Below are 26,128 nucleotides of genomic sequence, written 5' to 3'. Positions count from 1 at the left end.
TTGTTTCTTAATGAGTCTGGCTAAAGGTTCATCAGTTTTATTTATCTTTTCAAAGAACCAGCACTTCGTTTTGTTGATCTTTCGTTTTGTGTGGTTTGTTGTTTTTTTTTTAGTCTGTCATTTCTTTTCCCTCTGATCTTTATTATTTCCTTCCTTCTACTTACTCTGGGCTTTTCTTGTTGGACTCTAATTCATTTAGTTGTAGGTAAGATAGTTTATTAGTCCTTTTTCTTATTTCTTGAGGTAGGCCAGTAGTGCTATGATCTTCCCTCTCAGGACTGCTTTCACTGTGTCCCATAGATTTGGGGTGTTTTGGGTTCATTTTCATTTTATTCCAGTAAGTTTTTTTTATTTCTTTCTTGATCTCATTGGTAACCCATTCATTGTTTAATAACATGCTGTTTAGCCTCCATGTGTTTGAATGTTTCTGAGTGTTCTTATTTTAATTTTTTAATTTTATGCCATTGTGACCTGAGAAGATGCTTGATATGATTTCAAACTTCTAGAACCTGTAGAGACTTTGTTTCTGTCCTAACATGTAGTCTGTCTTTGAAAATGTCTCATATGCCACTGAGAAGAATGTGTATTCTGTAGCTTCGTGGTGAAATGTTCTGTAAATGTCAATTAATTCCATGTGCTCTAGTGTGTCATTTACAATCACTGTTGATTTTTTGTCTAAAAGATCTATCCAGTGATGTCAGTGGGGTGTTGAAGTTTTATCTCTCATTTGGAATCCCCTAGAAATTTTTTATATATTTGGATGCTCCTGCATTGGGTTCATGTATGTTTCCCAGAGTTATATCCTCTTGTTGTATCGATCCCTTTAGTATTATGATCGTTGTCTCTTATTATGGCATTCATTTTGAAGTTTATTTGGTCAGATATGAGTATTGCTACCACTTTTATTTTTCATTTCCATTTGCCAAGAAAATTTGTTTCCATCCTTCCATTCTGTGTAAGTCTGTTGTTCTGAGGTGAGTGTCTTTTAGATAGCACATATATAGGTCATGTTTTCTTATCCATTCAGCTACTCTATGCCTTTTTATTGGACCTCTTAAGCCATTTACATTTAAGGTTTTTATTGACTAGAGGCCCAGTGCATGAAATTCATGCATAGAGACGGGGGTTGTGTGTCCCTCAGCCCAGCCTGCACCCTCTCCAATCTGGGACCCCTCAAGGGATGTCCGACTGCCCTCTTAGGCCCGATCCCAAGCAGTCGGACATCCCTCTCACAATCCAGGACTGCTGGCTCCCAACCGCTTGCCTTCCTGCCTTCCTGATTGCCCCTAACCGCTTCTGCCTGTCAACCTGATCACCCCCTAACAACTCCCCTGCCAGCCTGATTGATGCCTAACTGCTCCCCTGCCGGCCCGATTGCCCCTAACTGCCCTCCCCTGCCGGCCTGGTCACCCCCAACTGCTCTCCCCTGCAGGCCTGGTCCCCCTCCCCAAGTGCCCTCCCCCACAGGCCTGGTCCTCCCCAACTGCCCTCCCCTGCAGGCCTGGGTCCCCCCCAACTGTCCTCCCTTGCAGGCCTGATCGCTCCCAACTGCCCTCCCCTGCTGGCCATCTTGTGGCAGCCATCTTGTGTCCACATGGGAGTGGCTATCTTTGACTATATGGGGGTGGCCATCCTGTGTGTTGGAGTGATGTTCAACTTGCATATTACCTCTTTATTATATAGGATAGGTACTTACTTGGTTCCATTATTACTCTTTATGCCTATAGCGTTCATTTTGATTGAGGCTTCTCTGTGTTTCATGAACTTGAGTGAGCTTTTTCCTTCACCAGGTTAGGGAAATTTTCTGCCATTATTTCTTCAAACAGGTTCTCTGTTCGTTTCTCAGATTCTGCTCCTTCTGGTACCCCTATAATGCCAATGTTACTGCGTTTGATGTTGTCCCAGAGTTCCCTTAGACCAGGCATCCTCAAACTATGGCCCGCAGGCCACATGCGGATGTTTTTGTCATTTTGTTTTTTTTTATACTTCAAAATAAGATATGTGCAGTGTGCATAGGAATTTGTTCAGTTTTTTTTAAACTATAGTCTGGCCCTCCAATGGTCTGAGGGACAGTGAACTGGCCCCCTGTTTAAAAAGTTTGAGGACCCCTGCCTTAGACTATCCTCCTTTTTAATTTTTTTTCCCATTTGCTGCTCTGAATGGTTTCTTTTCTTTTTTCTACCTAGTCTTCTAAATTACTGATTTGGATGTCAGCTTCTTCTAGTCTACTGTTGAATCCTTCAAGAGTGTTTTTATTTCAGCTATGTCATTCTTCATTTCTAATTGATTTTTATTTAGTTTCCACTTCTCATTTCAAGTTGGTGTAGCTTTCATTAAGACCCTTACAATTCTCATTAAGTTTCATATAATTCTCATTAAGTTGCTTGCAGTTCTCACTGAATTATTTGAGCACCCTTATTACCATTACTTTGAATTCTTTATCTGATAAATTACTTACCTCCATTTCATTTTGTTTCTTTTCTGGCGATTCCTCCTTTTCTCTCATTTGGAGATTTTTTGTTTTCTCCCCATTTTTGCTGTCCCTTTGTTTTTGTTTCTGCATATTAGGTCAAATTGCTATGTCTCCCACACTTCCTTCAGTGGTCTTATATAGTAGGTGTATTGTGGGATCCTATAGTGCATTGTCTTAGATCTGCTGAGCTGGGCGCTATAGAAAACCCCCATACTTAACTTATTTGGTTTCTCCTATTGTAGTTGTGTCTTGAATTTTGTTATCCCTTTCATGGATGGCTGACTATGTAGCTCAACCCCAACTATGTAGTATGAGCTGTTGTGGATGTGCTGATCGAACAGAACAAAATACAACACAGCAAAACATGAGACAAAAGAAAGAAAGCAAAAGCATACACAAGACCCCTACAGCACCAACAGAAGAAACCCACAGGGAATTAGGAAAGAAAAAAGAGTAAGAATGATAGAAAAAAGGAAAAAGAAAAAACATGAGAAGAAAACAAAACAAACAAAAAAAAGCACAATCACAAAACAACAACAACAAAAAATGAGGGGGAAGAGATATGTAGATGCATAGCTGACATAAAGAAAATAATAATAAAGAATTAGGGGAAACCCGGCCGGCATAGCTCAGTGGTTGAGCCTTGACCTATGAATCAAGAGGTCATGGTTCGATTCCCAGTCAGGGCACATGCCTGGGTTGCGGGCTCAATTATTCCCCAGTTGGGGGCATGCAGGAGCCAGCCAATCAGTGGTTCTCTCTCATAATTGATGTTTTTATCTCTCCCTGTCCATTCCTTCTCTGAAATCAATTAAAAAAAAATTTTTTAATGAATTAGAGTAATAGGGGAAGGTAAATGGTTTAAAATAAATGAGCTCAAGAAGAAAAAAAATTTTGAAAAGTCAAATAGAGAGAAAGGAGACACACCTAAACAAGAGAGGAAAATTAGATAAAGAAACAACAGAGACTAGAATAACAAATCAATAAAGCAGATAAATAAAGAAGACACATTTAAAAAGGAAAAAAAAAAATGAAAGAGGAAAAAGAAAAATGTCTTCCATAGCTGGCATGGTTCAGTGATTGAACATTGACCTAGAAACCAGGAGATCATGGTTTGATTCCCGATCAGGGCACATGCCCAGGCTGCGGCTCAATCACCAGTGAGTCGTGCAGGAGGCAGCCAATCAATGATTCTCTCTAATCACTGATGTTTCTATCTCACTCTCCCTCTCCCTTTCTCTCTGAAATCTATTATAATAAGCACGTAATATGCTAATTAGACCAGCTGAACGACCTTTGGGACGTCCTTTTGGACGAAGCCAGGGGGGCAGAGGCAGAGGTGGTTAGGGGCAAACAGGCAGGCAGGCAAGCAGTTAGGGGAGATCAGGCAGGCAGGCAGAGGAGGTTAGGGGTGATCAGGCAGGCAGGCGAGCATTTAGGGGTGATCAGGCAGGCAGGTGAACAGTTAGGGGCAATCAGTCAGGCAAGCGAGTGGTTAGGGGCAATCAGGCAGGGGTTAGGGGTAATCAGGGAGGGAGGCAGAGTGGTTAGGGGTGATCAGGCTGGCAGGCGAGCAGGTAGGGACGATTAGGCAGGCAGGCACAGTGGTTAGGGGCAATCAGGCAGGTGAGAGGTAGGAGCCAGCTGTCTCAGATTGGGAGAGGGATGTCCGACTGCCGTTTTAGGCATTCCTGCGGGATCAGGCCTAAACCAGCAGTCTGACATCCCCCGAGGGGTCCTGGATTGCAAGAAGGTGCAGGCCGGGTGAAGGACCCCCCGTCCCCCTTTCACGAATCTCGTGCACCGGGCCTGTAGTAAAAATATATTTAAAAAAGGGATCTTTAGGGGGGCTGCTTTTCTTGAAATATTAATGTTTATTCCATGTAACTTTATTATATTTACAATTGTTTTTCTTGAAAGAAAATATTTTCATATGGCTATAAAAAATAAAAAATATATATATAAAAAAAGAAGTGATGAAGTGGCATTTGTTTCAGCAGAGTTTAGTGTCCCATGGGAGCTTCCTTTAGATCCTGTTCTTCTCTCTGCCAGTTCTGGGCTTCCTGTGAGGTACTTGGGTGCTAACCACCGTCAGGAACTGTCCTCCCTTGGCTTTCAGCAACCTGTTCGAAGCTCCAAGTGATCCACCGATCCACCGTTTTGTGTCTGTCTCTACTGGCCTTGGCTGCATGCAGGAGGGGCCAGTATGCCCTTTAATGTAGGTTTGTTAGCAGCATGGGGCCCAGGGCTGGTTCTCCAGGTTCTACCTCTGCCTGCCTCTAGCTGTCAATCTTAACCACTCAACAGTCTGTTTCTGAAAGGGCTTTAATGTGCGGGCGGTGCTGTTTAGCTTTCAGGGAATATGGTGGGTGTGTTTCCCTGACCCAGAGCTACTCCTCCATGAGTGGCCCAAAATATTTCTCTGCCCTCAGCTAGACAGAGATCCTTGTATGGAGACCAGTGAGTTTGGCTGGAAACCTGTATTTTTTATCAGCTCTCCTGTTCAGGGAAAGAGTACCACCTTCTGGTTCCCAGGATAGTGGAGCAGAAGGCACCTCCCCAATCCAGTCACTACAGCTCCTGAAACTATTCAAATCCTTATACTTGGCCTCTATTTTTGTTTCCGCGAAAAGCTCAAAATGCAGAGTGTGGTATGCAGGGCTCCTGAGGGTGGGACAGACTATATCAACTAGGGGTTTTTTGTTTGTTTTTTTCTTTTCTTGCCCTGTTGCTACTGGAAGTAGCTAGCTCCTCTCAGGAAAAATGGCTGTTTTGTTTTGGGGCCTACGACCAAATACCCCTGGATGCTGCTTTTCCACATCTCTCCACAATGCTTGCCACACCAGCCTCTCCTTAGGCACCTCCTCCATGTCTCCCTCCCTGCACCAAAGCCTCCGGTGAGTAGCTGTAAATGAAAACTCCTGTGCTCTGTGAGGTTTTTTTGTTTTTGTTTTGTTTAAAAAACAACAACACACAATAAAAACGAAACTGCAGCTTTCTGTCCGACTTATTCCCATCTACGGGCTCCAGACTGCACCCTGACCAGCAATCCTGCCATCTTTCATGGCTGGATGTTACATGGGCCACTGATGTCGACTCTAGTGCTCTGGGCTGTGGAGCTCAGCCTGGGTTTCAGGCTTCTATCTGCTGAGGGAATAGAGATCTCTCCTCACTTGGCCTTCCACCCTGCTGCCATGCTGCCCCTGTAAGCTGGGTCGGCTCCTCTCAAGGCCTCGTCCTTCCTACTCATCTCCAGGTGTTTTCTGTCCTTTGATATGTCTCCTCAGCTGAACCTCAGTTGGTAATTCCAATTTAGTTGTATTTCCGGTCTGGCCCTGTGATGGGGTACACTACAGATCTGCTAGTCAGCCAGACTCGGCAGTTCTTGCACTCCAACCTTGGCCATGTTAATTAATGTGTGTGCGCCCCTTGGGATTCATCTTGTGTGGAACTCTCTGCACTTCCTGGACTTGCATGTCTCTTTACTTTACCAGGTTAGGGAAGTTTTCAGTAATTATTTCTTCAAATGGGTTCTCAATCTCTTGTTCTCTCTTTTCTTCTCTGGGTATTCCTATAAGTGTGCCCTGCTTGTGTTGTCATGCTTCATATTGTCCCAGAGGTCCCTTAAACAACTATCCTCATTTTCTTTCTTTTTTTTTTTTTTTTCTCTCATTTTCTTAAATTCCTTTTTTTTTATTACTCTGTTTTCTTTCTATTGGGTGGTTTCTGCTACCTAATCTCCCAAATCACTGATTCAATTTTCTGCTTCATCGAACCTACTGTTCATTCCTTCTAGTGTATTTTTCATTTCAGATACTGTATTCTTCATTTCTGACTGGGTCTTTTTTATATCCTTTTTTATGTTTACTATCTTTTTTACATTTTTATTGATTTTAGAAATAGGAAAGGAGTGGGAGAGAAAGAGAGAAACATCGATGAAAGAGAAACTGATTGGTTGCCTCCCTTATGCATCCTGACCTGGGGATGGAACCCACAACCCGGGTATGTGCCCTGACTAGGAATCAGACCTCTGACTATTTGGTGCACAGGACGATGTTCCAACTAACTGAGCCACACTGGCCAGGGCACATTTCCATTTATTTAGTTTTATTGTAAGAATACAGTGTATAATACACATAGCATACAAAATATGTGTTAATTGACTGTCTAAGCTTTCAGTAACTTCTAGTCAGCAGTGGGCTATTAGTAGTTAAGTTTTGAGGGTGTTAAAAGTTATATGTGATTTTCACCTGTGCAGGGGTCGGTGCCTCTAACATACCTTCCCCCACCTCATTGTTCAAAGGTCAACTGTACTTGAAAAACATGTTTGTAAAGTGATTGTATTTGTGAAATGTCTTTATTTGCATTCCTGTTTTTTTTTTTTTTTTTTTTAGGATCCTTTGGTCATACTATTAAAAAATATAATTCCTTTGGTGATCTTGTTCAAGTCTTGGGTACCCCAGGCAAAAAAGGCACTGGTTTGAATCCCCTGCAGTTTGATAACCCTGCAGAATTATATGTAGAGGACACAGGAGATATTTACATTGTGGATGGAGATGGAGGATTGAATAATAGATTGATCAAGTTGTCCCAAGGTAATTTTAATGGTATTATATAAGAACATTATTTAACAAGTTGGATTTAATTTGTTTAATACTTGATATAATGTTGTAACTATTGAATATGAATCTGTAAAGGGCTCAAATGTATTACCAGGAAAAAATCAGAACAGATGTGTGGGATGGCCAATGATTCTGATAATAGATTTGCTTATTCTTCACCAAAAACTAGGTGTTTCCTTTGAAATGAACTGGAGGCAGTATGAGAACTTAGAGTGGACTGAAGACATAAATGGTTATTCTGTTCAATTAAGGATTGAGAGTTCAGAAACCTGGCATTCCAGAGCTATCATGCAACTGGATTGATCAGCAAGTGTTTTTGTGTATGTTTGTTTTTAATCCTCACCTGAGGATATTTTTTCATTGCTTTTAGATAGAGTGGAAGAGGTTGAGGGGGGAGAGAGAGACCCGGAGAGAGAGAAACATTGATGTGAGAGAGACACATTGATTGGTTGCCTCCAGCACGCACCCTGACCAGGGCTGTGAATGAATTTGCCATCCAGGATGTGCCTTTGACTGGGAATCCACCTGTGACCCTTCAGTGAGCTAGCTGACACTCTAACCATCAAGCCACACTGGCCCAGGCAACAGCAAGTGTTTTATTGAATTCCCTGCTCTGCATCCTCAGTAGTATGTTAGGTGCAGGTTTATTACAAATAAAACAGTTAAATGTTACTCTGTGGTATTGATTGTTAATCATATTAATAAAATTATAAAAAAAGAGAAATTACTTTTGACTAGAGAATTAGGATAAGAATTCAAGAAGGAAATAGTTCTTGCACTAAGCTGGTTTCAATGGGAGGATAAGAGCAGGATAGGAGGAGCATTCACAAGCCTTTATTACACAAAGTCTTCAGGTGATGATACATCTTCTTTAGGAAAGGATCTTAAGATGCATTTAATAAAGAGTCGAAAATAAGATTTTGGATATCTTTGAGAGCTTATGTTGGGAAAATTTAACTAGGGCCAAAAAAAAAAAAAAGCAGCTGACATCCCAGCATTATAGCTAGAGTTTACTGAGGGAACTTACATAGGAGGCACATCCCAGGGAGGCAGCAAGAAGATATGCATATCCTCCAAGCTGGATGGTAGGTGCTAAAGAATTATATAGAAAAGGCCAGAATGAATAGGGTTACCAAGAGAAAAAGTTCCTTGCAAGCTTGCCATGGTCAGGGCAGCCACCTGTTCCAGGAATCAGCATGCCTTTGAGCATAGGAGAGGGGTAGATCAGACAGTTTCTGAGGGGATTTATGAAGAACAATCTGGGCTGGATCTAGCTTGTGGTCTGGCAGTGGTCATGTCATGGAACAGTCTAAGGATTTGAAGCTTTGATTTGCCTATAAAGTGTCTTTGTGGCCCTGGCTGGATACCCCAAGGTTATGGGTTAGATCCCCAAGCAGGGTACATATAAGAAGCAACCAATGAACACATAAATAAGTGGAACTACAAATCCATGTTTCTCTCCCCCTCTGTTCCTCTCTTTCTCCCTTTCTCGGTCTCTCTAATTCAACAAATAAAATTTTAAAAGAAAAAGAGTCGTTGCTGTTTTTTAGTAGAAAAGTGATGCTATAGAAGCAAAGGTTTTACAAGATATAATACTATATCAGGATATATTTGTGGTAAGTTCTGTCATGTGGAAGCTATGTAGTTAATTTATCACTTAGTAACTGAATTTGGTTGGTGATAGTTAAAGGAAGGTGAGGTGGAGCTAAGGTAAGAATCTGAAAATTTCTATGAAAGAAAGAAACAAATTTAGGATGCTGCAATAAATCACTAAAATTGGGTGGCTTAAACAGAAATTTATTTGCTTGTGGTTTGGGAATCCAGTCTGAAATCTATAGGGCAGGTCATTCTCCCTTTAAAGGCACCAGGGGAGAATCCTTCCTTGCCTCTTCCAGCCTCGGGTGGTTCCAAACACTTTTTTGACTTGTGACAGCATTGCTCAGTCTCTGCATCTGTCTTTACATGCCCTTCTTCACTGTGTGTCTCTGTATCTCAAGTCTCCCTCTCCTCTCATTGGATTGAAGATGCACCCTAAATCCAGGATCACCTTGTCTCATAATTCTTAACTATTTCTGCCAAGACCCTGTTTCCAGTAAGGTCACATTCATAAGTACTGGAGGTTGGGACTTGATCATATCTTTTCAGGGGGCCACATTGTAACTGACTACAGGGTAGTAAATGAGATAGACTATAGAAATATAATGTGAATATTTGAACTCAGAGAAATGGTAAAACCAAAGAACAGGTTAGTTGGCAAGCAGAACCAGTTTAAGGAAGAGGTTGACATGAACCCTAAATGTTTGAGTGATGAAAAATTCACATGTAGATAACGATTAAAGAAGTAAATTAATTGCTTGAAACAGAAAGAATTTGTTTTTGTAAAGCATAAGAAATAGGCAAGTCCTACATAATAAAAGCATAATATGCAAATCAACTGGACAGAGGAATGACTGGTCGCTATGATACCCACTGACCACCAGGGGGCAGACTCTCAGTGCAGGAGCTGCCCCCTGGTGGTCACTCCACTCCCACAGGGGGAGTGTCACTCAGCCAGAAGCCAGGCTCACAGCTGGTGAGAGCAGGAGCGGTGGCGGGAGCCTCTCCTGCCTCCGCTGCAGGCAGATGGTAAGGAGCGAGGGGTCCTGGACTGCAAGTGGGATGTGTGACTCCCCCCAAGGGGTCCCAGACTGGAGAGGGTGCAGGCCAGGCTGAGGGCTCCCCCCCCCCTGCCCCCCCCCCCCCCCCAGTGCACAAATCTTGTGCACGGGCCTCTAGTGGGTATATAAACAGAAAGGAAGGAATCTAAGCTAATAAAAGGGTAATATGCTAATTAGACCAGACATCTTCCAGGCAAAGCCATGGCAGCGGGGGCCGAGGCAGAGGCAGTTAGGGGTGATCAGACTGGCAGGGGAGCAGTTAGCAGGTGACCAAGCCGGCTGGGGGGAAGTTAGGGGGCAATGAGGCAGGCAGGCAGGTGAGCAGTTAGGAGCCAGCAGTCCCAGATTGCAAGAGGGCAGTCGGACATCCCCCGAGGGGTCCAGGATTAGAGAGGGTGCAGGCCCGGCTGAGGGACGACCCCCCCCCATGCACGAATTTCGTGCACCGGGCCTCTAGTGGGGTTATAATTGAAAAGTTTGTCTGCATCCTATGACATAAAATATAACATGCAAATGCATAAGATATTCTCTATGATATGTTGTCCTGACCATATATGTTTATCATTTATAGATTTCATGATGCTTTGGTTGCATGGAGAAAATGGGACAGGGCCTGCTAAGTTCAACATACCTCACAGTGTTACAGTTGATTCATCTGGTCGGGTAAAAATACAGTGTTATTGTATCTGGAAATGTGTCTCTGGATGTGTTTGTATGTTTGTGTGTGTCTAAGTGTACATATGGATCTTAATGCACCTGTTCATGTCTGGACATCTGGATATGCATGTATATTTTGGATGTGGATATGGATGTATGTATTATACTATGTCTTGACATTATTTCTGAGACTGGGTATATCCATCATATTGTCTTATAAATATTTGACTCCTATAAAGAAAGTATTTTCCAAATATTAGAAATGAGCAAAATAGATTTTATATTCACTTAAAGTGTAGAAGGAACACATAATGGAACAGAATATAAAGAATGTTACCTGATTTTTTTTTTTAAAGAGTTGCTCTCCTACTAGGAAAACTACTATGAGTATTTAAATATATTTTTAGTCCTAGAATTAAACAGTTACTCCTAGAATGTATTGGTCAAAAGACAGATAGAAGAGGTTAATCTTGGAAGCTTGAAAACAGAGCCACCTAGCCAAACTTTTATTTTTACTAGCTGTACTCTGTCTAGGGACCAGAGAGCTTTAACCAGCAAATTGTAATTTATTTCCTTTTTTTCACCCCTATCAACTATCACTCTTTTGCTTTTGCACACCTTTAAACTTGCATATTCTTTGGGGTTACCTTTCTATAACCAAACCCTAGCCCAAAATGTTATCATTAGTTTCTTCTTCTGGTTTCCTGTAGTAGACGGTACTTCCCCAATATAGTAACTACTAGAGGCCCAGTGCATGAAATTCGTGCATGGCGGGGGGTGTCCCTCAGCCCACCCTGCACCCTCTCCAATCTGGGACCCCTCGAGGGATGTCCGACTGCCAGATTAGGCCCACCGGCAGTCGGACATCCCTCTCACAATCTGTGACTGCTGCCAGGCTGGTTGCCCCCAACTGCCCTCCCCTGCTGGCCTGGTCACCCCCAACTGCCCTCCCCTGCTGGCCTGGTTACCCCTAACTGCCCTCCCCTGCAGGCCCAGTCCCCCTCAACTTCCCTCCCCTGCAGGCCCGGTCACCCACAACTGCCCTCCCCTGCAGGCCTGGTTGCCCCTAACTGCCCTCCCCTGCAGGCCTGGTCACCCCCAACTGCCCTCCTCTGCATTCCTGGTTGCCCCCATCTGCCCTCCCCTGCTGGCCTGGTCGCCCCCAACTGCCCTCCCCTGCTGGTCCAGTCAACCCTAACTGCCCTCTCCTGGAGGCCTGGTTGACCCCAACTGCCCTCCCTGCTGGCCCAGTCACCCCTAACTGCCCTCCCTTGCTGTCCTGATCGCCCACAACTACCCTCCCCTGCCGGCCATCTTGTGGTGGCCATCTTTGACCACATCTTGTGCAAGGACATGAGGGTCAATTTGCATATTACCTCTTTATTATATAGGATAATAGAATGATTTAATCGTTTCCCCTAATAGAATGTAGGCTGTATGAGGGTACATATGAATTTCTTTTGTTTTATATCTTAGTGCCTAGTACATAGTAGTCATCTTACACCTATTTGTTAAATGACTAAATGTCTTGGTACACAATGGATGCATCAGACAATCTTTGCTTCATGCCATTAGAAATTTAATCCATTTCCACTTATTCTTTGCTCAGCAAGCAGCCTTCTGGATTATGATTTGGTTTCCTATTTGACAAAGTAAGAATGTTTTGATCACAAAAATTTTCAAGTATTTTCTATTATAGATAGGAAGATAACTGAACTTGGTATATTATTTGGGAACTAGGAAGTTAGAACTAACTTGTCCTCATGGTATAAGAACCACATCAAATTTCTGAGCATGCAAGACAAAAGCCCAGGTAAATTTACCATAGTGAGAAATGTTATTTTGAGAGGACTTGGAGAATGAAAGAGTTATTTCTGCATATTTAATCCCAATCGTAGGGACTAAACTGTATTTCCTCCTTGGTCATTAACCTAAGACTGTAATCCCAAAATCAATTACCTTATTTAGGGATCAACAACCTTTCTCAACTTATGCAATGATTCTTTGTTTCTGATTAAAGATGAATTCACTGGCTACCAAAACTTAATACACATTGATAAAGATATAATCAGGGTTACCCTGAAAAAATAGTTCCGGAATCCACAAACCCTGGAAATCCAAAGATCCTGAAGTAGAGAGGTAGAGGTCAGTTGGGTTGCACCACCCTTCCAGTCCATTCTTTGTGTGTGTGTGTGTGTGTGTGTGTGTGTGGTTTAAACAACAGAAGTTTAATTTTCACAGTTCTGGAGGCTAAAAGCCCAAGATCAAGGTATCAGCTGTGGAGAGCGGCCACAGTGTTTGTACTAATGAGAGGGCACAGTCCTCTCATGGCCATGTGCAAGTCCCAGCTTGGAGGGCAGAGCCCTCCCAGGAAAATTATAGCCAACAGCTGTAGTTGTAAGCATGAACCTATGGTCCGAACACCTGGCCCCACATGCCTAAGTGATGTGGGCTTGATAGAGTTCAGGTGCATGTAATTGAGTAGGATCGAAACCCAAGAGAATGTTGTAAACATCTTGACCACGCCCTTACTTTGCCTCGTGGCATCTGCTATAAAATAAAGACACGGGATGTGGGCGTCGTTGCTGTCTCTCCATCAGAGAGGCAGCCTCCCACCGAGACCCAGCTTTCATTCTCTTGTCTATTTTTTCTCAATCCTTCACCACCCCCACTCAGGTTCACCCTTGGCCATGTTGTTGTGCCACAGTCATCAGGACTGGTTTCGTTTTTCTTTTTCTTTTCTTTTTCTCTCTTTTTTTTTTATTAAGGTATTATATGTGTACATATCTTACCATTGCCCCCCACCCCACTCCCATACATGCCCTCACCCCTCAGAGTTTTGCGTCCATTGGTTATGCTTATATGCATGCATACAAGTCCTTCGGTTGATCTCTTATCTGTCCCACCTCTCCCTAACCTTCCCGCTGTAATTTGTCAGTCTGTTTGATGCTTTACTGTCTCTGTATCTATCTATTTGTTCATCAGTTTATAATGTTCTTTATTATCCATAAATGAGTGAGATCATGTGGTATTTTCCTTTCATTGACTGGCTTATTTCACTTAGCATAATGTTCTCTAGTTCCCTTCAGGTTGCTGCAAATGGTAAGAAGTCCTTCTTTTTTATGGCAGCATAGTATTCCATTGTGTAGATGTACCATAGTTTTCTGATCCAGTCATCTGCTGACGGGCACCTGGGCTGTTTCCAAATCTTTGCAATTGTAAATTGTGCTGCTATGAACATAGGGGTGCATATATCCTTTCTGATTGGTGTTTCCAGTTTCTTAGGATATATTCCTAGGAGTGGGATTACTGGGTCAAATGGGAGTTCCATTTTCAGTTTTTTGAGGAAACTCCATACTGTTCTCCACAGTGGCTGCACCAGTCTGCATTCCCACCAACAGTGCACGAGTGTTCCTTTTTCTCCGCATCCTCGCCAACACTTGTTGTTTGTTGATTTGTTGATGATAGCCATTCTAACAGGTGTGAGATGGTACCACATTGTCATTTTGATTTGCATTTCTCGGATAATAAGTGACTTTGAGCATGTTTTCATGTGTCTATTGGCCTTCCTTCTGTCTTCTTTGGAAAAGATTCTATTTATGTCCGTTGCCCATTTTTTTATTGGATCATTTATCTTCCTTTTATAAAGTTGCATAAGCTGCCTGTAGATGTTGGAGATTAAACCTTTATCAGTGATAGCATTCGCAGGTATGTTCTCCCATATAGTGGGCTTTCTTGTTGTTTTGTTGATGGTTTCTTTTGCTGTAATTCTCTTTCATTGTGTTGTCTTTATCTGGTTTTGGTATTAGGGTGATGCTGGCTTCATAGAAAGAGCTTGGAACTGTTCCTTCCTCTTGAGTTTTTTGGAATAGTCTGAGGAGGAGAGGTTTTACTTCTTCCTTGAATGTTTGGTAAAACTCTCCTGTGAAGCCGTCTAGCCCCAGGCTTTTGTTTGCTGGTAGCTTTTTCATGACTGCTTCAATGTTTTTCCATACTTAACTGGCATGTTGAGCTGTTTAGATTCTTCCTGATTGAGTTTTGGAAGGTTATATTTTTCTAGGAATATGTCCATTTCCTCCAGGTTGTCCAGTTTGTTGGAATAGAGTTGTTCTTAGTATTTTGTAACAATCCTTTGTATTTCGGCGGGCTCTTTTGTTATTTCACCTCTTTCATTTCTGATTTTGTTTATTTGGGTCCTCTCTCTTTGCTTCTTGGTGAGCCTGGCTAGAGGTTCATCAATCTTGTTTATCCTTTCAAAGAACCTGCTCTTGGTTTTGTTGATCTTTTGTATTGTTTCTTTGGTCTCTATTTCATTTATCTCCACTCTGATCTTTTTATTTCCTTCTGTCTGCTTACACTGGGCTTTTCTTGTTGCTCTTTTTCTAACTCTTTGAGTTGTAGGGTTAGGTAATTTACTACCATTGTTTCTTCTTTTTTTGCAGTAGGCTTGTAGAGCTATGAACTTCCCTCTCAAGACTGCTTTCGCTGTGCTGTGTCCCATAGATTTTGGATTGTTGTGTTTTCATTGTCATTTGTTGCCATGAAGTTTTTTATTTCTTCCTAGATGTCTCTGGTAACCCAGTCATTGTTTAATAGCATGCTATTTAGTCTCCATGTGTTTGATTTCTTTGGATTGTTTTTATTGTAGTTTATTTCCAGTTTTATGCCACTGTGATCTGAGAAGATGCTTGATATGATTTCTGTCTTCTTGAATTTGAAGCGACTTTGCCTATGTCCCAGCATATGGTCTATCTTTGAAAATGACCCATGTGCACTTGAGAAGAATGTATATTCTGTTGCTTTGGGGTGAAATGTTCTGAAGATGTCAATTAATTCCATCTGGTCTAGTGAGTTATTTAGGATTGAAGTTTGTTTGCTGATTTTTTGTTTAGAGGATTTGTCCAATGGTGATAGTGGGGTATTAAAGTCTCCTACTATAATTGTATTGCTGTCAATCTCTCCTTTGATATCCTCCAGGAGTTTTTTTATGTATTTGGGTGCTCCTGTATTGGGTGCGTATATGTTTACCAGAGTTATTTCTTCTTGTTGGATTGTTCCCTTTAGTATGAAGTGGCCTTCGTTATCTCTTGTTATGTCCTTCACGTTGAGATCTAATTTTTCAGATATAAGTATTGCTACCCCAGCTTTTTTTTTCATTTCCATTCTCCTGGAAAACCTTTTTCCATCCCTTTACTCTCAGTCTGTATTCATCTTTTTTTTCTGAGGTGGGTTTCTTGTAGACAGCAGATATATGGGTTTTGTTTTCTTATCCAATCCATTCCCCTATGTCTTTTGATTGGGGCATTCAATCCATTTACATTTAAAGTTATTATTGATAGGTACTTATTTGTCGCCATTTTTATTTTTTACCCCTGTGTTCCTTCTTTGCTTCCTATTTCTTTTTTTTTTACAGCAGACCCTTTAACATTTCTTATATTGATGGTTTGGTGGTGATAAATTCCCTTAAACCTTTTTTGTCTGTGAAGCTCCTGATTTCACCTTCAATTTTGATTGATAGCCTTGCTGGGTACAGTATTCTTGGATTCACACCCTTCCTTTACATGACTTTGTGTATTTCATTCCATTCCCTTCTGGCCTGGTGAGTTTCTGTTGAGAAATCAGTTGCTAGTCTGGTGGGGGTTCTTTTGTATGTGACCTTCTGTCTCTCTCTGGCTGCTTTTAAGATTCTTACTTTGTCGTTGGTGTTTGCTAATTTAATTATAATGTGCCTTGGCGTCAGTCTTTTGGGGTTCATTTTACTTGGGACTCTGTGAGCTTCTTGGATTTGTGTGGGTTTTTCTTCCCCATATCAGGAATGTTTTCTGTCATTATTTCTTCAAACAGGTTTTTTATTCCTTGCTCAGTTTCCTTTCCTTCTGGAACCCCTATTATTCAGATGTTGTTTTGTTTCATGTTGTCCCAAAGTTCCCTTAGGCTCTCCTCCTGCTTTCTAATTTTTTTCTCTAGAAGCTGCTCTACTTCGGTATTTTTTTCCATCTTGTCTTCTAGCTCACTTATGCAGTCCTCTGCTTCTTCTAGTGTACTGTTGATGCTTTCCATTGAGTTCTTTACAGCTGCAATGTCATTTTTCATTTCTTCTTGGTTCCTCTTCATTTCCTCTTGGTTCTTACTCATATTGTCGAATTTGTCTTCCATTCTTTTCAGCCACCTTATGACCATTTCTCTGAATTCTTTCTCTGATAGGTTGCTTGCCTCTAATTCGTTTACTTCCTTTTCTGGTGATGCCTGCTTTTCTTTCCTATGCGGGCTGTTTCTTTGTCTCCCCATGGTCTCTCTTCTCTTGATGCCTGGTTATGTAGTTCTCTCTCTCCTGCGTTGAAATTAAGGCACAAAATACAACACTACCAGGTACAACACACAAGGCATTGAACAGAATTGTATTCACGATATTAATAACCTCCAATAAAGGTGACCACCAGAGAAAGACAAATTAGGGGGTAGGAGAGGAAGAGTAAAAAGAAAGACCAAAAAAACGAGTGTGTAAGTGGACTTGGAAAAAGGAAAAAAAAAAAAGTAAGAGAGACAAGAACAAGACTAAGAGAAAAGGGGAACAAACTATATATATGGGAAGTGAACTCCATTAGAAGAACCACTAATCCCAGCAAATGCCAGCAACACGAACCTGGAGATTAATACAAACTACAACACCAACTAATATCAAGTGAGGCAAGGGAAAACAGAAGTAAAAAACAAAGCTAACAAAAAAACAAACAAAGAATAAGCAAAAAAATGTCACAAAAAAGCATAAAAATTACATCTAATCAACATTCAAGCAAACAACAACAAAAGGACAGAGAAAAACAATTTTATTATTATTTTTTTTTTTTAGTTAAGATAGCGTACAGAGAGGTGTGTGTGGACTTGGAGCAGGGGATTGGAAATTAGATATATAAGTAGGGTGAAATTTTAGCAGAGGGTAAACAGAAAGAATAGGGAAAATCTAAAGCCGGAAAGGGTTAAGATAAACAAGACACCAAAAGGGGAGAGGTTAGTAAGAGAGTGATGGCATAAAGGTAGAGTTGAGATAGAGTAAAACGATGCTAAAGGAAAGATGCAAATAGAATGTAGGACACTAATCCCAAAGTAAAACAAAGAGAAAATCAAATGACACTTAAAAAAAAAGGTAAAATAGTAGTAATAATAATGCTGATTGAAAATAAAAATGTAATAGTTAAAAAGGTGAAAATCGAGTGAGGAAAAAAAATTTAGTTTCTTAAGTAATAGATGCAAACAATGAAAATAAAAAATAAAAATAAAATAAATAAAATGTACAGTAGTGAAGGTCATTCACTTCCTCTATTGTTCTGTTTGGTACGCCTGTTTCCCTGTCCAGACAGTATTGCGGTTCCCTGCGTTACACTGCACCTCAGTGTTGTAAGTCAGTCCTGATTTTTAAGCAGGCGGTGTCTTAATTTTTCTTATTTATTTTTGCTTATACAAGAGACAATTTGTGATTCAGCCCCTGGGTGGCAGTGTTTCTGGGTTGACTTCCGGGCCTCTCTAGGCTTTTTTCCCTGTAGCACTCAATACCGGTTTGTGGAGGTGTGCGCCTCAGAGCTGTCTCTCCGATGGTCACTCTCTGCTCTGATCCCCAGGTTCCAGAAAGATCACTTCCCCCTGCAGTCTCTCAGGGTATCCCCACCTGGGTTTTCCTATGTATTGGGCTTAGTAATCAGAATTGGAAAAAGCCCAAGCATGCGGACAGTGGGTCTGCGTGCAAGACTAAGCAGTCTGCACTCCTTTGAAAATTCTTAGTCTGACCCTCCTCGTCAGATCAAAATGGGTTGCTTTTTAGAGATCCCTTCTGTTAGCAGCTCTGAGGACTCCCACATTCACGGATCACGGCAGCCCCAATAGCCAGAGATTTTTCTAGGCACAGATTTCTCCGGTCCTCCATCTCCCGCAGCTCACGCGTTTCTTTCTCCCGCTGGGACCAGAGACCTCACCTTATCCCAGGCGAAATCTGACCTTTTCGTGGTGGAGTGAAGAGCTCCTTTGAATCCTCATGTTTGCGCCAATTGGGAACTGGTGTTCAGGGGCTCGCAGCTGTTCGGTGGTCGCCACAGCTGTGGGTTTTTAGGCCTCCGATAAAATCCTCTTTCCCTTGCAAGATGGTGAGGTTTCCTCCTCTGAGCCCACAGCTCCGGGAGGGGACCCAGCCACTGTGGGTGCTGCCCCGTCAGGGGAACCCCGCCTAGCACTCCCCCATCTTCTCCTGGAGTTTAGCTGTCCCTTAGCTTGCCAACAGACACTCCCCGTGCGAACCTCAGCTGTTCTTTCTTTCTGCTCTGGGACAAGGCTTGGAACACGTCTCTATTCTGCCGCCATTTTCTCCTTTTTTTCCCCAGTCCATTCTTTATAGCTCTACAACCCTAGCCAAGTGTTATTAAAAATGGTTTCACTGTACATATGCCATGGGTTGTATACATCACGTAGAATACTTGAAATGTAATTTAGAATGTACCTTCTTATAACAGAAGTTTCTTTAACAACACATTTACTTTAGGTTTGCAGTCTAGAGCAAACCTAAAATAAACCTGTTATTAGCCTACTGTCATTCTTTGTTTACAATTAAAATCTCACAAGCTTCCTCTTTAAATGGTTCAGCATTTTGGACATAACTTGGTAAATAACAGGTAAAAGTTTAATGATAGTGCAGTATGAACGAATACCTGGCTTTCCTGTAGGCTGAGCTCCCGAAGAGCAAAGATACTTTCCTTTCTTTGTCTTATTGTCTGGCCCAGGAACCAACAAGTTGGCAGTACTTGGTGACAGTGAATGTTAGAATAATGAATGAATGCTGTTTCTTCAGTATCTTCAAATCATCTGCATTATATTGGAGTACACTAGTTTTTTAGTTATTCAAATGCTTAGGATAGCTGACATAGCATTATAGGCTTTGGTTTAAGATAGATGGCCATAAGTGGTTTTCCCACTTATATAAGATCACTTCAACATATGTAACCTTTCTGAATTTTAATTTCCTATCTGAAATTGGGTTTTTAATAACCTTATTTGGGGACTTCTAAGTACTAAATTAAATAATGTATGTGTGATTAATAAAAGTAAACATTCATTCTCTTCCCTCTCCTCTTTTTTCTTTTTTTTCATTATGATGTAGATCTTTTCTAGCAAAAAATTTCTTTTTTTGGCTTCTCAGGTATGGGTTGCTGACCGAGGAAATAAAAGAATTCAAGTATTTGATAAAGACACTGGAGTGTGGTTAGGAGCATGGAATAATTGTTTCACAGAAGAGGGACCGTCTTCAGTCAGGTAATTGTTCCCTTTTATTTTAAAACTCTGGCCCGGTGCACGAAATTTGTGCGCGCGGGGGTGGGGGTGCTGCCCTCAGCCCGGCCTTCACCCTCTCACAATCCGGGACTGCTGGCTCCTAACCGCTCACCTGCCTACCTGCCTGATTGCCCCTTACCACTCTGCCTGCCGGCCTACTCACCCCCAACTGTCCCCCCCTGCCAGCCTGCTTGCCCCCACCTGCCCTCCCTGCCAGCCTGCTCGCCTCCAACTGCCCCCCTGCTGGCCTGCTCACCCCCAACTGACCCCCACTGATGGCCTGCTCGCTCCCAACTGGCCCCCTCTGCCGGCCTGCTCACTCCAACTGCCCACCCTGCTGGCCTGATCACCCACAACTGCCGTCCCATCCTGGCCTGATCACCCACAACTGCCCTCCCCTCTAGGCCCCTAACCGCCTCTACCTTGGCCCCGCCACCATGGCTTTGTCCAAAAGAATATCCGGAAGGTCTCCTGGAAGGTCTCCCAGTCTAATTATCATATTACCCTTTTCTTAGTATAGATAGAGGGCTGGTGCACAGATGGGGGCCGGCTGGTTTGCCCTGAAAAGTGTCCCGGATCAGGTTCGGGGTTCCCTTGGGAGGCGGGGCAGCCTGGGCAAGGGGCCTGTGGTGGTGTGCAGGCCGGCCACACCTCCATTGGAGTGGGAATTCCCACTGGGGACGGTGCCAGCCTGAGTGAGGGGCTGGGGCAGTTTGCAGGCCAGCCACGCCCCCATGGGGTGAGGGTCGCCGCTGGAGGTGTGTGGCCAGCCTGGGTGAGGAGCTGAGGGCTGTTTTCAGGCTGGCCACGCCCCCCTCCAGGGTGGGAGTCCCCGCTGGGGTGCCTGGCCAGCCTGGGTGAGGGGCTGATGGCTGTTTGCAAGCTGGCCACGCCCCCCACAGGGACCCTCACCCCAGTGGTGATGTGGCCAGCCTAAGTGAGGGGTTGAGGGTTGTTTGCAGGCCCCTCCTTCAGCGGCCGGTCTGGGCGACCCAAGCTTCCCTCGCACTCAGGCTGGCTCCGTGGCAGCTGCCCACAGGCCCCTCCTTCAGCCACCGACCAGAGCGGGCAGGAGGCTTGGCTTCCTCGGTCACTGGGGTCGACCCAAGCTCCTGCTTGCTCTGGCTTACTCCGGCTTGCTCCATGGCTGCTGCCCACAGGCCCCTCCTTTCGGCGGCCGGCCCAGGCAGGTGGGAAGCTTGGCTTCCTCCATTGCCGGGTCAACCCAAGCCTCCCAGCTGGCTCCATGTCTGCCACCATCTTAGTCCTGCTAATTTGCATATTCCCTCCTGATTGGCTGTGGGTGTTGTGGAGTGATGGTTAATTACCATATTTCTCTTTTATTAGATAGGATACTTGTTTATTTGCTTCATGTTAGGTTCTCTGAAAAACTAGCTGAAAGTTTAAAATATTTATTGTTAGTTTTAAGCAGGGAAAAGGGGGGAGGGAAACTAGTATACAGAAAACATATAATCATATTTTAAATTCTAGGTAGTTCTATTCCCAGTGCACTGTGTGACTCAAATATATGCTGAACCTCTTCTAGAGATTTTCCTTGAAATGCATTTGGTCAATTTTTAAACAGAATGATAGTGAAAACCTTGATTCTGTAGCGTAACATATATTCTTTATTACTTTCATTTTATGTAGAACTTTGATAATATTTTTTTTAATTAATTTAAGCTTTGGCTATGTCTTCCTTCACAAATCTCTTGTGCCCACATTAATAGAATTAGGTCAATTTAAAATTATCTTTTAAAGAAACCTTTAACACTCAATCTGGTCTTCTCTGTGAGTCCTTCTGATTCTTGTTTTCAGTGACTTTCCTGTGCCACTGGTCCCTGCTCTTAAACCCTTAAGAAAGTACACCCCCTCCCTAATCACTCTGTATTCCTTGACCCTTCTTAAAGTTTTATCATGGCCTCTATAGTTACTTGTCATTCTGTTTTAGCTCTATTTGTTTCATTGTTTATTCTCCCACTAGAATAAAAGGCACGAGAGTAGAGATTTGGGTTTCTTGCTCACAACTATATTCCTGGCACCTAGAATACTGCAAGCACACTAGGAATTCAATAGTTATAAAATAAATGAATCAATCAATCAATTTAGTAAGCAGTTTATTATATATATATTCATATGTGAAATATTGTGCTTTTTGCTCTTTTTTTGTTGTGTATATGTTTGTGTGTGTTACATTTAAAAAAAATATATTGAGAGCAGGTAAAAACTAATCCAGCATATTATGAATCTAGAAATATGCTGCAAATAATTTATCAACCAGAGAGATAATAAAATAATTTGGGGGAAATAAAAGCCTTCAGCAAGTAGGTACCTGCTGTTGTTTAGCACTGGTTGGGATAAAAATGTTGAGAAAATAAACATTTATGATAATTTTACATTAATTTATTATGTCAAATGTGTTCTTTTTAGATTTACACCTGATGGGAAGTATTTGATTATAGCCCAGCTGAATCTTAGCAGGCTCTTATTTGTGGCAGCACCCCCAGTGGGAAGCATTGGCTACTGTTCGGTGATAAGCTCAATCCAACTAGCAGATCAAGTTTTACCTCATCTCTTAGACATCAGTGGAAAGACTGGAGCAATATATGTAGCAGAAATTGGAGCAAAACAAGTACAAAAATATGTCCCTTTGAAAAGCTAATTTCCCATCATTCCATTTATAATGTGTCTCTCCCTGGAGATCTTTCAAATGAAGGTTGAGATTCTCAAATTGACTGTTAAGTAATGTTCAAGCACAATAATTCATGTTTTTATTTTTACCTGATCTAGTATCAGAAAATTTGTTTTTATAAAGTCATTAAGAATTTTATGTTGTTTCACCATTCTTGTGACTTAATTTTACTTATCTTATAAATGCATACGATATTTTAATGAAACAAATGTAACTCTAAAAAACATGGGGTCAAAAGAGGGACTAAGGTGGAAACCTAGTTATTTGTCCTAATAAACTAATTATCCTTGGGAGATGGGGGAGAAACAAAAATAAAAAATGGGTTTTTAGGATAAAAATTAATTTTATTGAATTTTACGTGAAGACTACAAACCTCCAGTTCACATTATATAAAATGAACTGCTTAAAAGATCAAGTCAAAGTGCTGTGGTTGGATCCAGGTTCCTTGTCTTGCAGAATCAAAGAATGAGTTCATGGATAAAGAAGGTAAATGGAAGCAAAGTTTATGGATAGACAGACTCCCTGCAGCAGGAGTGGCCGCAAGTGGATTGTCGATGAAGTTCCTTTATTTAAAGGAAGATATATGCCTTGCTGGCTCTTTTTTTTTTTGCCTTTATTGATTAAGGTATTACATATGTGTCCTTATACCTCCATTGCCCCCCCACACACACACACCCCACGCATGGCCTCACCCCCTGGTATCTGTGTCCATTGCTTAGGCTTATATGCATGCATACAAGTCCTTTGTTTGATCTCTCCCCCTTACCCCCACCCTCCCCTACCTTCCCTCTGAGGTTGGATGGTCTCATCGATGCTTCTCTGTCTCTGGATCTGTTTTTGTTCATCAGTTTATGTTGTTCGTTATATTCCACAAATGAGTGAGATCATGTGATATTTATCTTTCTCTGACTGGCTTCTTTCACTTAGCATAATGCACTCCAGGTCCATCCATGCTGTTGCAAATGGTAAAAGTTCCTTCTTTTTTATAGCAGTAGTCCATTGTGTAGATGTACCACAGTTTTTTTAATCCACTCATCTGCTGATGGGCACTTAGGCTGTTTCCAAATCTTAGCTATTGTAAATTGTGCTGCTATGTACATAGGGGTGCATATGTCCTTTCTGATTGGTGTTTCTGATTTCTTGGGATATATTCCAGGGTTAAATATCTAAAATTTACAGGGAACGCATACAACTTAACAAAAGGAAGATAAACAACCCAATCAAAAAATGGGCAAATGACCTAAATAGACACTTTCTGAAAGAGGACATAAAGAAGGCCAAGAGATATATAAAAATATGCTCCAAGTCACTAATCATCTGAGAGATGCAAATCAAAATGACAATGAGGTACCACCTCACACCTGTCAGAATGGCTATCATCGACAAATCAACAAACAAGTGCTGGAGAGATGTGGAGAAACAGGAACCCTTCTTCACTGCTGGTGGGAATGCAGACTGGTGCAGCCATTGTGGAGAACAGTATGGAGTTTCCCATAAAAGTTAAAAATGGAACTCCCATTCGACCCAGTAATCCCAAATCATTACTCTTACAAAGTTCGGGATTTTACTTGCAAAGAAAAAAGAAATGTGGAACTCTCTAATAATATTTAATATTAAAATCATTTTTGTAGTTATATTTCCTTTTTATTTAGCTTTTTGTTTTCTTCATTTTTCAATTACAGTTGATATTCAATATTATTTTTTATTAATTTCAGTTTTACAGAGCAGTGGATAGACATTTATATAATTTACAAAGTCATCCCCTTATAATTCTTGTACCCACCAGGTATCATACATATCACAATATTATTGATTAGATTTGCTATGCTGTACTTTATATCCCATGACTATTACTCTTTAATCTACTCATCTGATGATGGATATTTAAGCTGTTTGCAAATCTTAGCTATGGTAAATTGTGCTGCTATGAACATAGGGGAGCATATATCCTTTCTGGTTGGTGTTTCTAGTTTGTTGGGATATATTCCTAGAAGTGGGATCACTGGGTCAAATGGGAGTTCCATTTTTAGTTTTTTTATGAAGCTCCATAATTCAGTTTTTTTTATGAAGCTCCACTCTTTCGTGACGGTGGATCCAGCTCTCCCCAGTGGCTACACCAGTCTGCATTCCCATCAGCAGTGCACCAGGGCTCCCTTTTCTCCGCATCCTGGCCAGTACTTGTCCTTTGTTGATTTGTTGATGATAGCCATTCTGACAGGTGTGAGATGGTACCGCATTGTCGTTTTGATTTGCATCTCTCAGATCATTAGTGACCTTGAGCATGTTTTCATATGTCTCTTGGCCTTCCTTATGTTCTCTTTTAAAGTTTCTATTTAGGTCCATTGTCCATTTTTTGATTGGGTTGTTTATCTTACTTTTGTTAAGTTGTATGAGTTCCCTGTAAATATTGGAGATTAAACCCTTACCAGAGATAATATTGGCAAATATGTTCTGCTATGCAATGGGCTTTCTTGTTGTTTTGTTGATGGTTTCTTTTGCTGTGCAGAAGCTTTTTATTCTGATGTAGAACCATTTGTTTATTTTCTCTTTAGTTTCTATTGCACTAGGAGCTGTATCGGTGAATTTATTACTTCAGCATATGTCCGAGATTTTGCTGCCTGTGGATTGCTCTAATATTTTTATGGTTTCCTGTCTTATGTTTAAGTTCTTAATCCATTTTGAGTTTATTTTTGTGTATGGTGTAACTTAGTGGAATAGTTTCATATTTTTGGCATTTATCTGTCCAATTTTCCCAATACCATTTATTGAAGAGACTGTCTTGACTCCTTGGTAGGTTCTTGCCTCCTTTGTCAAATATTAATTGAGCATAGTGGTTTGGGTTGATTTCTGGGTTCTCTATTCTATTTCATTGGTCTATATGTCTGTTCTTGTGCCAGTACCAGGCAGTTTTGAGAACACTGGCTTTGTAATACTGCTTAATATCTGGTATTGAGATCCCTCCTACTTTGTTCTTCTTTCTCAGGATTGCTGCAGATATTCAGGGTCTTTTTTTATTCCACATGAATTTTTGGAGAGTTTGTTCTAGGTCTGTGAAATATGCTGTTGGTATTTTAATTGGGAATGCATTGAATCTATAGATTGCTTTGGGTAGTATGGACATTTTAATGATGTTGATTCTACCAATCCATGAACATGGTATATTCTTCCACTTATTTATATCTTCCTCTATCTCTTTTTTCAGTGTCCTATAGTTTTGGAGTACAGGTCTTTTACCTCCTTAGTTACGTTTATTCCTAGGTATCTTCAATTTTTTTGTTGTAATGGTAAACAGGATTGTGTTTTTAGTTTCTCTTTCTATGAGTCCATTATTTGGTGTATAAAAATGCCATCGATTTCTGGGTGTTAATATATCCTACTATGTTGCTGAATTCATTTAAGAAATCTAGTAGTTTTTTGATGGAGTCTTTAGGGTTTTCTATGTATGATATCAGGTCATCTGCAAATAATGACAGTTTTACATTTTCTTTTCCAATTTGTATGCCTTTTATTTCTTCTATTTGTCTGATCACTATTGCTAGCACTTCCAGTACTATATCAAAGAGGAGTGGTGAAAGTGGGCATCCCAGTCTTGTTCCTGTTCTTAGGTGAAATGGTTTTAGTTTTTGCCCATTGAGTATGATGTTGGCTATAGGTTTGGCATATAACGCTTTCATTATGTTGAGGTATGATCCCTCTATTCCCATTTTGCTGAGGG

The 26,128-nt window shown here is 41.5% G+C and overlaps 1 protein-coding gene across 1 annotated transcript in view; it reads left to right on the top strand.

The window, feature by feature from the left end:
* The window catches only part of NHLRC3 (NHL repeat containing 3), a 37,006-nt gene extending 13,599 nt beyond the window's left edge, over positions 1–23,407 (top strand). The window contains exons 4-7 of the mRNA XM_079779007.1: positions 6,868–7,068; positions 10,324–10,415; positions 19,591–19,703; positions 22,152–23,407. Coding sequence (XP_079635133.1) covers positions 6,868–7,068; positions 10,324–10,415; positions 19,591–19,703; positions 22,152–22,383 — 638 coding nt within the window. The 3' untranslated portion in view covers positions 22,384–23,407. The remainder of the gene's footprint in view (positions 1–6,867; positions 7,069–10,323; positions 10,416–19,590; positions 19,704–22,151) is intronic.
* The last annotated feature ends 2,721 nt before the right edge of the window (positions 23,408–26,128 follow it).

The sequence above is a fragment of the Cnephaeus nilssonii genome (assembly GCF_951640355.1).
Source record: "Cnephaeus nilssonii genome assembly, chromosome: 8".
Lineage (NCBI taxonomy): Eukaryota > Metazoa > Chordata > Mammalia > Chiroptera > Vespertilionidae > Cnephaeus > Cnephaeus nilssonii.
Note: the sequence above shows the minus strand (reverse complement) of the source record. Positions and strands in the feature narration are given on the sequence as shown.